At 33.1% G+C, this 17,241-nt stretch overlaps 1 protein-coding gene across 1 annotated transcript in view; it reads right to left on the reverse strand.

Moving 5' to 3' along the window:
* The window catches only part of LOC126815288 (multiple epidermal growth factor-like domains protein 11), a 107,243-nt gene extending 97,697 nt beyond the window's left edge, over positions 1 to 9,546 (reverse strand). The window contains exons 1-6 of the mRNA XM_056100018.1: positions 9,469 to 9,546; positions 8,267 to 8,395; positions 6,871 to 7,089; positions 5,527 to 5,745; positions 3,811 to 3,948; positions 2,572 to 2,700 (exon numbers count right to left, since the gene is read on the reverse strand). Of these exons, the coding sequence (XP_055955993.1) occupies positions 2,572 to 2,700; positions 3,811 to 3,948; positions 5,527 to 5,745; positions 6,871 to 7,089; positions 8,267 to 8,395; positions 9,469 to 9,538 (904 nt within the window). The 5' untranslated portion in view covers positions 9,539 to 9,546. The remainder of the gene's footprint in view (positions 1 to 2,571; positions 2,701 to 3,810; positions 3,949 to 5,526; positions 5,746 to 6,870; positions 7,090 to 8,266; positions 8,396 to 9,468) is intronic.
* Between the last annotated feature and the right edge of the window lie 7,695 nt (positions 9,547 to 17,241).

A 17,241-nucleotide genomic window follows, 5' to 3' on the forward strand; every position in this document is an offset into this window, starting at 1 on the left:
GGGCGGGCGACGTGTGGCGGGTAGTCATATATATAATGATTGTTTTTACGCATATACAAAAACAATACGCCCTTGTGTCCATCAGCGACTAAACAAGCTTGTATAATAATACTCTAAATTGATCTATATTTCGAAATAATAAATATGATGTCAAATTCGATAACACAGATCTTCTTGTTTGCAGATTTATCGAAGTTTACATCAAAAATATTCTATTTGATTTGTATGAAATTCGTAACAAGCAAAGGTCAAATCAAAATATACATCTCCTTCTCGTTGGGCACCTTTATATGATGTAAGCTTTCAATACTGTTAATTTCATAAAATTCAGCCAATATATACTTCCCGTTTTGTTGAAAACAAAATGGCCGTAAAATCAATCGTCCTAATACTTATATATTGATGGTAAACAACCGAAATAGTACGGCGGTATATGTAAGAACATTAGAAACGTCCAAAAGAAAAACTGATAATAAAAACACTTAGTGCTTCTGTTTATAAAATATTACAGTGTACAGAAGTGGTATAGCAACCATATTAGAAAACACAATGCTATAATCCAAATTGCAAAATAAATTGATTTTTTATATTTCATATTACGGCAACATGCCACTGACATGGACTGATAACTACTAATTGTTTAAGGAAAAAAACATATATCAGCAAATATGTTTGTGAGTATACCACGGACGTGATAGTCTAATCGCGGTAAGCTGGATCCGTCCCTTAAAATATCTAATATTACAAAACACAATATAAATAATGTTATGTAATATAAACTATATGATATAAAATCATGTGGGTGACTTTAAATTTTACTTACGTAGATCCCTTGCATATATTTTTATATTAGCAACAGGATAACTTTGTCCTAAATCTACTCCCCATGAAGCATTTGTCCTCCCATCAGCCGTATGGGTACAAGTATTATATGCCTTGCTATGATTAGTATCACCATCTACTGCATAATGAGAATATCTTCGTCCATTCCCGTCCGAATAGGTTGAGCTCTGCCACGTATTTTTGTTAAATGCAACATTTTCTGAAAATTGAATTGGAATAAGTTTGTAGATGGCAAATTACCTGGCAAATCGAATTATTTCACACAAATCAAAATAATGAATCTAGTCTTTAGGAGTGCTGCCTCGGCTAGCGATATGTCACATATATTTATTATTTCATTTCTTAATGGCATACAAGGATGGCAAATTTATAACACGAAAATATATTCTCAACATATCAGACTTTTATTTTCTTAATCTCATATTTAAAGGGACAATAACACTCTTGCTGGCTTGAAAGCTCCAGAAAATAAATAATATCTCTATCTAAGTACTAGATGTTTAAGTGTCTTACCTGTTGTGTATATTATCCATTACATCCTATTTCGCTTGTCCAGAGGGTTCGAAAATATTTTTAAATCGAAGTTTCATTTGAAAAGGTTTACGTTAGACGTTTCAAACCATTATGTTGAACTTTTCTTAATTTTTAAATAAGGTGTGTTAAGATGAAATTTGTATCATCAATTAATTGAAATATTCTAAAATAGTACAATTTGTTGACCAGAATAAAGATTGGGACATATTATTCAGTTACAACAAGAGTGGTATTGAGCCTTTAAATGAGTTTTATAATATTTTGATGATATATAGTCCATTCTTCATTTGGTCACCCTTCGCATCGATACATACAAAAGTGCAATCTGGCGCCGAACACAACTAAACCGAAGAAGCTCGAAATAGAACAAAGCAATGGGATTATACGATTTTAATTTTCCCATCGTAAACTTTCCACTCCTGAGCAGTAACATATCTAAATAGCTAGACTATGTGCCTAAATGTCTCACCCAGACATTATGCTTAGGTTTGCATATACTGTGTAGATAGATTCTTTTCAGAGACAAAGTGATCTAACTTATAACAGTTTTACTAAGTTATATCTCAACCCGAATATTAATAACCTTAGGGGATCGATAGTACTATGTTACATCTAACCGAAAATATTGCTAACCCTTTAGTATCCATGGTACTATCCAGAATATCGATGTTGTCCTTAATATTATTTACCCTTTGGACTAACTCGCAGTATTGACAACCCTTTGGTACAATGGTATATCTAATCAAGAATGTCAATAACCGTTTGATATCGATGGTACTATTTTATCAAAATATCAGTAACCGTTTAGTATCGATCGCTCTAGATATTGTCTTTCATGTTGACAACTCTTTGGTCTATTATTACCCCTTTACGATGGTGGCTCTACATGTATATGGTCCAGAATATTGATAACCTTTTAGAATCGATGGTACTGTGGTATATCTAACCCAGACGAAATTATTTTTAGGATTGCTTGTACATGTATTACATTACCCACTGTTTCCAGTGTCTTTATAGTTAGTTGAAAGTAAATTGTTTTTTCAACATATTATTTTTTTGTCAATCTAGACTGAAAACGGGTTCAAATAGCAACCATACCCGATATACTCGTTCATCGTACATTAACAGGATATCCAGCTGGAAAGAAACACAGATTACGGTAGCTTCCTACCTTTAGCGTTAGATAATTCCTACCTTTTTGACATGACGAACCATACCATCCTTTCTCACATTTACGACTAGAACAGACACCTGTATTAGTATCACAATATCCTTCATCACAATGACATATATATCTATCATTATATCCAAATCTTGGTTGTTCTGATTAAAAAAATGAACAGATGACTAATTATTTAATATATTTCAATACATACATAAACTCTTAATGATAACTGTTATAATATTTCATTTCGACGGCACCTCGTCGATTAATATCGTAAAAGAAAATAAAGACCGAAATGCTGTTAGATACACAAGGTCTTTTTCCATGTCCACCTTAGTCATAGCTCAATACACGGAACTTATGGATTAGATAGCAATGTCTATAACAGACGTTTATCAACGTACGTTATTACTAAATTTACGTTACACGATTTTATTCGAAAATAAAGAAGTATTCATTTCCATTTAAATCAAGTCTTGAAATCGTATACATTTCTCTATACAAGCTCCACGCGGATCTAGCATTAATTGATTCCTCGATCAGTTGAACTGCTCGAGCTCATCCGTCGGTTCAGTGGCCGAGAGAAATAATTTTAAAAGCCTACATCTAATATTTCAACTTTCTTTTTTATCCGAAACACGTATTTCAGCCCCGGAAATTTGTGAAATCTTTTTGAAAAAATAAAAATAATTCATGTTTTTTTCTTCACAAAAATGGATAAATATTATCGAATAAATAACAAATAACGCTGGTTAAAACAGACACGGTTACATAATTTATATCGGAGATTTGAGACAAAGTATGAATAGCGAAATTCCGAGACCGCCATGATTTTATTAAGAGGTCACCCCCGTTAAGCGGTCAGTCACGAAAATGTTCTTGAGGGGCTGCTTAACTCTTTCACTGCCAAGGTTGTACGTGTATACTGTAATCATAAACTGATGTATATATTGATAACAACGAAAGCTTCCAGCCTATCACTTCTTGTGATAGACAATGTATTTAGATCAGGGGCCTGTTTCACGAAATTTTAACTAAGATAAAATCCCAATTTTAGTAATTTGATTGGATAATATTAGATTGATTTTAGTGCTTAGCCCATCAAAATTGAAGTATCTACTAAATATGGATTTTATCTTTAAAAAAGAAATTCGTGAAACAGGGCCCAGCTCTTTAAATTTCGTGAAACAGGGCCCACCTCTTTAAAACAATATTCACTTTCCGTTTTTTTCGGCAGTTAGAACTACAAATTGAACTATAAATCTTACTTATATTACAACTGGTTCCAGTAAATTCAACAGCACATCCGTAAGGACATTGACCTGTGACTGGGTGACATCTATCACCAGGTGATTGACAGTAACACAATGATGCACAATCTGGTCCAAAGGTACCAACTGAACAAACTGTATAAATAATATAAAATTCAAATCAAGTGGTAAATATTTCTATTTATTTCATTCCTTATAGAGTTTGTGTATTTCATGAAAGTATGTGTGTCCATTTCATGAAAGTATGTGTGTCCCACACATAAAGTTCAAATAAAGTGGTAGAAATTTCTAAGGAATTTAACAGTCTCGGGGGTGAATGTTGTGCACTATTATAATAACATATGCATGGCCGTATAAAAAGTTAAAATTGCTGACCCATTAACTTCATTCCAGATAGTAGCGGAGGGAAAACATTTACTGTGGATCAGTTTGGTGAATACAGTGCGGCTCCACTTGATCGGAAATTTTATTTTAATCGGGTTGACTCCAATAGACATAATTACTTTATATACAGAGCTATACTTAAAGCTATAAAGGGACAAAGATTGGTTTAGTTTCTCTAATAACCCTACTTTTTCAAACAGGTTTGACCGGAAATGTATGCCCTTCGCAAACTTGGCCCAAAGTCCTACCTATGCCACATCTGACGCTAATGTACTCTATTTTATGATTCTCTTACCATAAACATTTCTTTTGATGTGTTATAAAGAAAATGAAGCTAAGTTGCGGTTCTGTTTTCTACTGCACACGTTCAAAATGTCGAGAAATTGTAAAAAAAAAAAACACAAAAAAAAACCCCAACAAGAAGTAAGATCTGGCAAATAAACGAAATTGAGCAGCGTTTTAATATTTTGAAACATGTGTTTTCATTGATAAAATATATTTCGAATGGAACTGGGTTGCTAATTTGTATAAAACCCCCTGAACAATTCAAGTATTCTCAAGTAGTCTAATACATATACATGTACATGTATACATAGTGCGAGTCGTTATCGACATGGAGACGACTTTGTTGCTGATGGGGGAATATACTGATGGCTTGCAGCCTTTCTCTTCTTGTGATAGACAATGTATTTAGACCAGCTCTTTAACAATATTCACTTTCCGTTCTTTCGTCAAATTGAACTATAAATCTTACTTATATTACAACTTTTTCCAGTAAATCAATCAGCACATCCATTAGGACATGGACCTGTGACTGGATCACTTGTGTTAAATTCAACACAAATGTTATCTTAAAATTCGGCGTAATAAATAATATAGAAAGAAAACACACAAGATTTTATAAATGCACACAAGGTTTCTGTTAAGACACTAAAAAGAACACAAACTTGTGTTGACTTCATTTAACACAAGTCCTTGTGTTGAGATCCAACACAAGAGTTTTTTCAGTGCAGTAATACAAACCGTTCCGGGCAGAATTATCATCACATTTTACGCCTTAATATAATTTTATGGATCTATTTACCCAACTTCGAACTCTATTATTTATCTTTTAATAATTTTAAAATGTTTTTTAGAATCCGAATGACATAATAACAAGTTACTATTTACGCCCCATTAACTTCATCCCTGATAGTAGTGGCTGGGGTTTGTTCCGGATCTTATTTCCACGAACAGGTTTGTCCGGAATATATTCCCTTCGCAACCTCGGCCTAAAGTCCCACCTCTGCCACTGTTGACGTTAGTATACTTTATTTAAATTTCTCTTACCATAAACTTCAACTTCACAGAGATTCACAAAAACGCTTGTTTGTAGTGTATACTTGTCATTGGTAATAGTTATATATCTTCCTGCACTGTTACAGTATACCATAAATCCATTAGGCTTATTCCTTGAATCATAATTATCTTCTGGTCTACACGGATGTTGATTTGTTTGCTTATGTTCATCTACGAATAATTTGAATCCTTTAAATCTATAACCGATGTCTATATAAAATAAATAAACAAGAATAATTTACAAAAATAAAAATGAGGATGTCTGTGTTTATTTTTGGGCGGACGACGTGTGGCGGGTAGTCATATGATTATTTAAAATAAATAAATCAGAATCATAAGACTGCACAGACAAGCGAGGGTTGGACACCGACACAAATACACCTTTATTGACAGAAAAACTGCTTTCGGCAATATGTGTGTATGGATGTCTGAGTGTGTTTGTTTTGTCATGATGTGTGATGGGTAGTCAAATGGTGATAGTTTTTAAATATACTAAGTTAATTGGCCCTCGTTTCCATCGGAGACTAAATAAGCCTGTAAGATAAAACTCTAAATTGAGCTACATTTCGAAATAATAAATATTATTAAAACACCATTTTTGTGTTTTGTCAAATTCAATAACACAGACCTTCTGGTTTGCAGATTTTCCAAGTTTGCTTGAGAAATATTTTTTGTTAGATTGTGTTTGGAATTCTAAACAAGCTAAGGCCTAACAAGAATAACACTCCTTTTTGTAGACACCTCCTTATTACGTAAGCTCGCATCTCTGTTAATTAATTCTGTCCTTGTTGTTGAAAACAAAATGTCCGTAAAATCAATCGCGCTAATTCTTAGATATTGATGGTAAAACTATGTACAGCGATATACATAAGAACTTAAACCAGAATCTTTCAATAGAAAAACTGATAATAAAATCATCCTGTGCTCAATTTAAGTTATGTACAGTGTTTAGACGTGGTATATAAACCACATTGTAAAACACAATACTATAATCCAAATTGCAAAAGAAATCGATTTCTATATTTCGTATTACTACATGTACTAATAACTACTGAATGATTAGGGGAAAAACACATCTCAGCAAACGTGATTATCGCGGACGTGATAACCTAGTAGCTGGATCCACCACTTATAATATATAATATTACAAAACACTATATAATCGATAACGTTCAATCTTCAAATATTGTATAATTTGTTTATTGGTATTATAAGGGTAAAGTTGAAGAGTAAAGACACCATATAAATATGTGTATTAATATTAATAGTCTGTATTCAAAAATTATATACAGGTATATTTCTGTTTTAACAATGATGAATTTAAATTCTACTTACGGTAATCCCTTGCATATATCTTTATGTTATTAACAGGATAACTTTGTCCTAAATCTACTCCCCATGAAGCATTTGTTTGGCCACCAGCCGTATGGGTACATTTATTATATTCCTGGGCATGACGAGTATCACCATCTACTGCATAATGAGAATATCTTCGTCCATTCTCGTCCCAATAGGTTGAGCTCTGCCACGTATTTTTGTTAAATGCAACATTTTCTGAAAATTGAATTGGAATAAGTTTGTAGATGGCAATCAAAGTGGCATGAATTAAATGTGAATACCAAAAAATACTAAAGACTTACTGGAACCCCTAGGGGTTCAGCCACTTTCGTTTATTTCATCTATAAAGATGTTTAGTTTCTCACTGCTTTACATTTTTATTCCACATAATAAATTAAAATGAAAATCCAAATATTTGACCACCCTACTCATTGATACATACAGAAAAGTAATCTGGCGCTTAATACAAATAAACCGAAGAAGATTTATTAAAAATGCTAGGATTAGCAACTGGGAATAGACCAAGACCATAAACTTAGTGTTCGATTATACGATTTTAATTTTCCCATAACCTTCCATTCATGTACAGTAACATACCTACATCGCCAGGCTATATGCCTAAATTTTCTCACCCAGACGTTTTGCTTCGGTTTGCATATTGTAACGTTCATAGAATTGGCACCTTCCAATGTGAAATCCAAACAATTTTACACTGATGTAGCATTTTGTGTTTATGAACTTCTGAAGTTTGATTGTCCTTTAGGATAAATAGTACTATGTTATATCTAACCCCAAATATAGTTAACCCTGTAGTATCGATGGTACTGTGTTATCTAGAATATTGATAACCCTTTAGTATCGACGTATACTGTGTCATATAGAATATAGTTAACCCTTTAGTATCGATGGTACTGTGTTATCTAAAATATTGATAACCCTATTGATGGTATTATGTTATCCAGAATATTGATAACCCTTTAGCATAATATCGATGGCTCTACCTGTTGTCCTTGATAATACTAACCCTTTGCCCCCCCCCCCCACAATATTGATGGTACTATGGTATATCTGACCAAGAATATTGATAGCCGTTTAGTATCGATTATAATGATAACCCTTTGGTCTAACCCAGAATATAGATAACTCTTTAGTATTGTCTGGGTTCGATGGTATATATATATATAACCCACTATTCCAGTGCCTTTATAGTTAGTTGATAGTAAATATTTTACACAAATATTATTTTTATCACTCTAGACTAAAACTGGGTTCATAGCAACCAGACCCCGTATACTCGTTCTTAGTGCATTAACAGGATACCCAGCTGGAAAAAAAACACAGAAAATGTTTCATTAAATGCTTCCTACCTTTAAAGTTAGATAATATTTCCTACCTTTTTGACAAGAAGAACCGTGCCATCCTTTCTGACATCTACCACTAGAGCAGTAACCTGTATCATATTTACAATCTCCTCCAATACAATGACATATATATCTATTATTATATCCAAATCTTAGTTGTCCTGATACAAAAAATCCAAACAGATTACTAATTATTAAATACATGTATATTTCAATACATACATAACGTTGAAAATTTTTGAAAGATACATGGTTTCTAGCGTCATTTTGACGTTCATCTTGGGAAACTGGAGGGCACTTTCCTAAGACACAGAAACTGAGATTTAATACAACATATGACATATCAAATACATGTACTATGTTTTAGTTTTATTGATGTAATAATAATCAGATGTGTACGATTTTGACAGAATATTTTAAGCAAGCAAATACATGGAAAAACAAAAATCATGACTATAAGTTTATTTTTTTCAATAGCCAAATCACGTTGAACTGGATGCCAACGGGACTTTTTGTGCACACTTGGAAGCTCACCGTCATTGTAGCGTTATACAGGCCCGGACTAGGCCTTGATTACCTGTTGGGCCCCATGGCGCGAAGGCCCGGCCAGGTGGCTTATAGTTCTGAGCTCACACAATCCGATTCTAATCCTACCCACGTCCCTAGGTACCCACATTGAGACCAGTCACCGGTTTTCCTCTACTTTACGATCAAGTAAAAGTATATTTTGTTCAAAAGATTATATAAACAATTTTTTCAAAAACATTACTCCGCCAGGTACCTCTAGACTCTGGGAACCTGAACAAGTGTGTGTAACATTTTCGTGCACGTAAAAGAACTCTTGGAAGTTGTAATTAAATATAAGAGTAGACCATAGCGCCGTTGTCCGGGCAAAGTTTCCGTCATATCACACTGTATGGCGTATACCCATCTTCATTAGCCCAGTCCGAACAGAACCCCATTTTATTTCATTTCATTTTCACTACTCTGTAATTTTGTATCGTTTGCAGACTTTGATGGTGCTGTATTTTATATTTTCTGACATTTAGTATACCACTGATATTTATAATATTACTTTATATACCGTAACATAAACTTTATAGTTTAAATAATATCACACTTCTTTGTATTTATGAAATTTGAAAGCTTATTGATATAGATGGCACTACATGTATAATTTATATATTCTTACATTTTATATATTGATAATTAAATAAAGTCTGAAAAAGCTTACCATTTATATACTTAATATATACCACAAAGATGATGGTCATATAAAATAACCACTGTCGTATATCGGCCATGTTCCTCTCTACTAGTGTCTACTAGGAAGAATTTTTTGCAACTGCTCATTTTAAAACCTGAAACATGTCATGTAATATCTTCCTGGTCTGAATATGCATTAACGATGTTAAAGTAGCCATAAGTCTCTAACTCAATATCATCCAAAGTCTTCGACATTGAAAACACGAATTATTTGTCAATTTAAATCAACATTGATGTTGTGATCTTACTGGGAAAGGATGGGCTTCTGATATCCTATATTTACGACAAAATAAACATTTTACCATCGGTACACGAATCGTGTACCATAATGTGATTCAGCGCCATTTGTAACAAGGGACTCGAAGAACGCGGCTAGACAAGTTCCACAAGCCATGTCAAATGGTGATGTCATATACTTATCTGGAGAGCATGCACAATAATTACTATCGGTGTAGACTGAAATAACCAGGCGCTAAAGATTGCCATTCAATTCAGACTTCTTGCGTATTTTGCCGAACGTAACTGACTTGAAATTAGAGTAAAAACCGAAACGATTGAATGTAAATCAGTTTATATACATTCATATTAAATTATTATGCGTTGCAACCCAATGTGTCAATTTCTAGGTCCCAAATATTAGCGATTTAGCTCCTTTAAGTATATATCAAAAACAAGCTGTATTGAGGAAAATGAATCACATTTATTATTTGAAAACGTATTCTACACTTCAATATTACTCTTAAACCTAACCCTTTTTAGACGGCTGAACTTGGATCCAATTTACCCTTTACCACTCTTAAACGGATTAGGGCTATGGTTAGTATTCCCAAAAATACTCATTTATAAAAAGCAGCTATTGTAAACTCTCGGACCTCCCCCAACCGGCCTACATTTGGGATTCCTCGGTGACAATCGAGTGAAAACGGAAAATTTGGGACTCTAACGCATGCGCCGTCTGAAAAAGAAAATACCTTAACTCCAAGCATGACAGCTGAAATATATTTGTTTTGTTTACTTACGTCACGATTCTACTCATAGCACATCCATTTTCTCCATTACAATTCTGTGCACTTCGCGCTTGTTTTTTATGTTTTTTTGTTTTTTTTCTTTTTTCAGCAAATAACAGCGTTTTAATTACTTTATATTATTGTAAACGATAATGAATAGTCTTATTTATCAGGTCGTTTTATTTGAACCTTGTGATAAATGAGGGCTGCTCTATTAAAGTTGCGTTGAGTCTATGTAAGCCAGAATAATGTGTTATCATTTAATCGCATGTTATCATATTAATCACTTATAGAGACAATCATAATCATCTATGAACCTTGTAGAGACACATACATTGTTTTATGTATAAACATAATATTATTTCTTTATTGTAGAATGTAATCAGTCTATAAACTAGATAATTACAATATTGGTTATTTTTTTTAAATCAAACAACCATTTTGACATAAAGGAACAACAAACTGTTATATGTAACTAGGACAATAGAACGTGGTTCTACCCTGCCTTGTGGATAATATTTATGATTGTATCCTTCATTTATCGATCCTTCTGTTTTGATTTTTTCTCCAGAAATAAACCAGAATTTTGGTGTGTACATAATGACCTCCATATTGTTGGCACTTATTTTATCCATCCTACTTGTAGCTGTTCTTTTTGGAGTAGTAATATATTATTACAGGTTAATTTGTATTTATTTATGTTTCAAATCAAAACCAGAAAAATGTATTTATTATTTGTAAACCCATAGAATTCATCTCGGTCCAACTCTTCACATTTGTGATATTTATATAAGCAGATGACCAATTCAGTGGTATTACCGAATTGGATAACCCTTCCGAGTTTTCACAAGTTATTTACTGCGCCTACTTTGAAATCAGACCTTGGCAAATCCTACCCTTAAGCTAGTTCTTATAGACTTAGTCAGTCATTTTCTTTGAAAAGTAACAGACTATTGCCTTATTGGAAACAAAATGTTAGGTTAAATGTCTGCTAAAAAATGTATTACGCCTGTAAGTTTTTTATATACATTAGCCAAGGCTTACCTTAAAGTAGACGGGCGCACGGGTCAATATTTTTTATAAAATCTTTAAATATTAAGTATATTGTTAACTCGTCAATACTTTTATTATGGATTTGGCAGTGGTTTCTGCAATGTACACGTTGCTTGCACAAAGACTGTAGTCCCACAGGAGTCCGATTTTAATGCAGTGACACGGGATCATATTGTATATTGACACAAACGATTGTTAGAAATAGTAAATTCCCTGACCATGGGGGATATTAAAAGTGTTTTACTGGGTAAACCCACCCACTCTTTGATATATTGATAACACCAGTATAACTTCCAAATTGAGTTTAAATGTATGTTTAATATCAAATTTTTTCATAAAAATGTCATCTTGTGATTGATTTTGTATACTACGAGGCCGATGCGGATGGATTTTAAAACCAGATCGTTCTTATAATAATTCGGCCCTCGACCGCTGTTGTTAACCGGAAATTGATACTTGTAGATACAGTAATTAGATAATAAACTAACATAGAGTAATACAATATTGATGTAGCGAATGTTATCAAAGTAAAAGTAGGACTTAAAATTAGTCATTTACAATATAATATACAATTAAAGACATATAACCTCTCCGTCAAAGGGATAAGCAATCATAATGGAATGTGTTCGTTCCTCAATTAAACAAGAAATGCATTCTGGCGGTCTATTCGATCGCAATTTTTATAACAAAAAAAAGTGAATATGTATTTGATGTAATTTTCATCTTACAGGAAAAGAAGGAATGGAAACACGGAAGGAAGACCACGAGAAACTAGTGATTATAGTGAACCCTATTGTACACCAGAAAATGGTAATATTTAAATATATGTATAGGTGACCCTACTCCTTGTCACGTACAAACGGGGAATCGAAACCACGCAACCTGACACAATAACAGAGCTTTTGATGCAATGCGCACACGTTAACCATTTGGCCACCCAACCCCACTTAATTCAGTAGAAGGTATATATATATATATATGAACCAAAGAGAACACACAATATACATGTTGATCCTCAGATATATATATATTACACAATTATTTTATCCAGATTTACTATTGTCAGCTTTGAACCTTTGACCAATTTATCTAGTGTCTAGCTTATGTTTGTTTTAAATATAATTACAGTTTCTGGACCAGTCTTTGAAAACAGCGAAGCTACTGAAGTAGAAATGGCACATCTTGTAGCACCATGAGTCTTTCTGTCTGACGTGGAGAGCGTCTCTGGGAAACCGGTCGCCACATCCTACGTAGAACCCATGCATCTTTTCTTACTACATATTTCTGTAGCCTTGTGATCGTCTAGAATTTGTCTCTAGCTGTCTTTACTTCTGTTTCACGTTGTGTATTTACTTCTGACAGTTTCTTAAGACGTCTGTCTTACCAGGAATAACAATGCGACAGTTTGCTTCTACATATTTTATATATATATATATATATATAGCTGAATACAGGTATACAAGCATAGCACAAATTACAATACTATATAGCTAAAACCACTTCTCCACCCTATCCAGCCTCTCGGCTGTCTAGGAACTCAGATGTACCCTCGATCTCTGGAATCTAATGCAAGTCTGACTTACAGGGTTCCCCCGGTTTCTTTTAAAGGTATATAAATATCATGCACCATAAAACGTGATCATGGCCCTGAACTTGTGTAATTAACAAAATGATTGGTTACTTTAAGCTAAATGATGCAATTAGAATAATTCCACTCACGTGTAATTCGGTGGTAAATGAGTGACATATGTTTTCGATAAATCGCTCTTTTTTATGTGTCAACTGTCAATTACAGACTAAGTTGATTTAAGTATTTTAAGTACATATCACATATTATGCGAATATGTTATTTCTCGAGCAAAAATTCTACTAAAAGTATTACATTCGTCCTTTACTTTAAGACTTTTTGCTAGGTATTGGGTAAAAGATCCCTTAAATCCTTTACAATAACCATACCAACATCTGTAGAATTATATAACTATTCATAAATGTAGCAGAAATCTAGAAAATCAACATATATAATTATCACCTCCCCGCCTTCTAAGATTTATGCTAAATGAACAGGTAGGAGACTCTTAAAACGTCTATGTGCTAAACCCTATAATTATTCATGCAACAGGCAAATATCAATGATACTATACTATATAACAAAACTGTGAAAACACAAACACACATAATCAAAAAATAAAAAGTTGCATGCAAAAGTTCTCCAAAAAGTTCATCACTGTAAAATCCTATGAAAATCCACTAAGCCTAAACACAGAAAACACAAATTGTCTTTTTTAAATCTTCAAGTGTCCTTATTTCAAAACACTATAACACATCACATAATATTTATAATGTTCAGGTTTCACTTTAAATTCTGTCTCAGGAAATGTCAATTTGGTAAACTGGTAAACCATTTCTTCTTCTTGGATTTGTATTGGTCTGTTCCAGCTACCATAGTATCAAGTTGAAACTTTCTTTTTTTCTTTTAAGTATGATTGGTTTGTACAATTTTATCCGTCAATCAAACATGTCATTGCCATCAGACCAAGAACTAACTATTACTATTTTTTAAAAAACTTTATTTTGATATTAATCTAACATTATTATTTCGAAAAAGTATTTGTAAATCTTGCTCTTAATTAAAATTAAATTTTATTTAATTATTAATAAACTTTGATGTGTCCCTTTAATTATAAAACTTCAAACTAACTTTGACCTCATGACCTGAACTCGATCAGTAATTTTATAATTGCGTTTTCTGTTTTAGAATTTCCGTTTGTGTTTTAGAATTCCGCCAAAACAATTTCATTAGTATTTTATATTTCTCAGTCAGTAATTTGACCTTTTTGACCTAATCATTTACAATTTTGTATTTCGTTTTGTATAAACACTAACCACTATTACCTAAACATTTCCTAACAGACTGACACTGACACAAGCTGAGCTCACATCTATGACAATACCAGACTTTAATTTATCTAGAATAGGACTGTCAATCAAATATGATCAGTATGAATGACACTTCATTCCATGCAAAACCTCATTTCATTTAATTTATAACCATGTCCCAAGTGAATGAGTGCACTTTCATCCACAGGAACATTAGTCTATACACATACAGTTTACTATATCCTATATATTAACGCATAACGTGACTTTTAAACACAGTGTTAGAACCTATTGTTTATTATAATTCGACCTCATGTCAAATTACACATTCCTATCCTCTTGTGTCGACAGCTTAAAGCAATTAGCAGTATATATTAAACGATAATATTACGTTTCTAAGCAAAAATTTAATTACATAAAATTATATACGGATAAAATTTACCGTATAGCTCCACTTTTCTAAAAAGTGTCGTATTCTTAACTTTAACCTATAAAACTCGTATTAATGACTTTGTGATAATCTCACAATTTAACGAGCCAATAATTTTAGTTTTTTCCCAGGAAAACTATAACCAACATCCCTAGATGAACCATATGGGATTTTCAACATAACCTAACTTTTTAATCAAAAGTTAAATTACAACAACTCTAAGGCCTGGACTAAGGGCCTTAAAATTATATAGTATACGAAACAACAAAAAACACAAATTAACGAATCACAGTAGAAACCACGGCCAACTAGGAAACTAGAGTTAATCACTCACAAACTTCATCCTTAGCTCTGCCGTCGTTCTCACTCCGATCCGGAGACAACATTAGTTCCTTACTTTATTCCATATTCCGTTTCCTTATTATTCCTTAGTTATATCAAAACATTTTTTTTTAAAACCTACTCCCTAAACTTTCTCTTTAACTTTAATTTTACTACAAATTTACTACAGGTCATGTTAACCTGGCAATATAGATACCTATAGCCAGTGACATTATATTGTTTAATAAACCTATCAATCTAAACTTATGAATGACTCTAATGTATTTCCTACAGTTAAATTTTAAATATTTAGATTCTAATCAGATTTTAACTTTAAATTAATATTATTTGGTCTTTAATCAAATTTAACGCATTTAATTTACCAAACAAAATGTATATACCCAATTTTTGGAATATCTCCACCAGATTTTTTCCACCAGAATTTTTCTGTTGCTGGATTGTACAGGTTTTCTTCGTAACGTCTTCAAATATGTATTCTTCTTCTAAAGTGACTTCTTACCTCAAAGGTCGAAACTGCGTTACGGCATCAAATCGAATATGTAAGACTATGCAGTGCTATGCAATCACTGGTTAGATGTGGAAAATATGCCGGGAGAACTTCCCACATCCAACGTGTGATGCATACTCTCTTTTCTTCTAATCTTCTTCCAAATTTTCTGCTTACCCTAAAGGTCGAAACTGTCACGGCAACCAAATAGAATATGTATTCTTCTTCCAGGTTACTCGATCTCGTAGTCACGTGCACCAAATAGAATATGTAGCACCATGAGTCTTTCTGTCTGACGTGGAGAGCGTCTATGGGAAACCGGTCGCCACATCCTACATAGAACCCATGCATCTTTTCTTACTACATATTTCTGTAGCCTTGTGATCGTCTAGAATTTGTCTCTAGCTGTCTTTACTTCTGCTTCACGTTGTGTATTTACTTCTCACAGTTTCTTAAGACGTCTGTCTTACCAGGAATAACAATGCGACAGTTTGCTTCTACATATTTTATATATATATATATATATATATATATATATATATATAGCTGAATACAGGTATACAAGCATAGCACAAATTACAATACTATATAGCTAAAACCACTTCTCCACCCTATCCAGCCTCTCGGCTGTCTAGGAACTCAGATGTACCCTCGACCTCTGGAATCTAATGCAAGTCTGACTTACAGGGTTCCCCGGTTTCTTTTAAAGGTATATAAATATCATGCACCATAAAGTGTGATCATGGCCCTGAACTTGTGTAATTAACAAAATGATTGGTTACTTTAAGCTAAATGATGCAATTAGAATAATTCCACTCACGTGTAATTCGGTGGTAAATGAGTGACATATGTTTTCGATAAATCGCTCTTTTTTATGTGTCAACTGTCAATTACAGACTAAGTTGATTTAAGTATTTTAAGTACATATCACATATTATGCGAATATGTTATTTCTCGAGCAAAAATTCTACTAAAAGTATTACAATCTGTATGACGTTATCCATTGAAAAACACCAAGATGGACGATGGTGGCTTGCTACATTTATGGCTAGGTCAAATCGGTTATTAAACAGGCATACAATATGCGTGTCCGAATAATGTATACAATTTGGAAGAACCGTTCAGTATGACGAAATCGCTTTGTATATAGGCAAGTGCCTTTCAGAGGCCCTATCCAATGTTAAGGTTAATATAAATGAAACAAAACTTTCATATATGCTGAATTTAAATAGCCTTTTCTAGTTTATTGTCTTTTATGGTGATACTCCCAGATTCTGGGTATTTGCAATATGGTAAATTACATACCGGAAAAAACACGTGGTATCATAAGAAAACGCACATTTTGCATAATAGTTAATCCTTATCTGAACCTGGCACCAATTCAGGGTATAGAATAGTCATGTTTGTAATATTGGAAAAGATTATTATACTGCTGTGTTAGTCCCAATTTGACTGTAAGGTCTACATAAAACTGTCCAAATGTGTCGAGCATTGTTGGTGCTTGTTTGCTGGAAACTTTCTTCTAAATTGCTTTTTTTGTATTAA

Source organism: Patella vulgata, chromosome 3 (genome assembly GCF_932274485.2).
Source record: "Patella vulgata chromosome 3, xgPatVulg1.2, whole genome shotgun sequence".
Taxonomy (NCBI): domain Eukaryota; kingdom Metazoa; phylum Mollusca; class Gastropoda; family Patellidae; genus Patella; species Patella vulgata.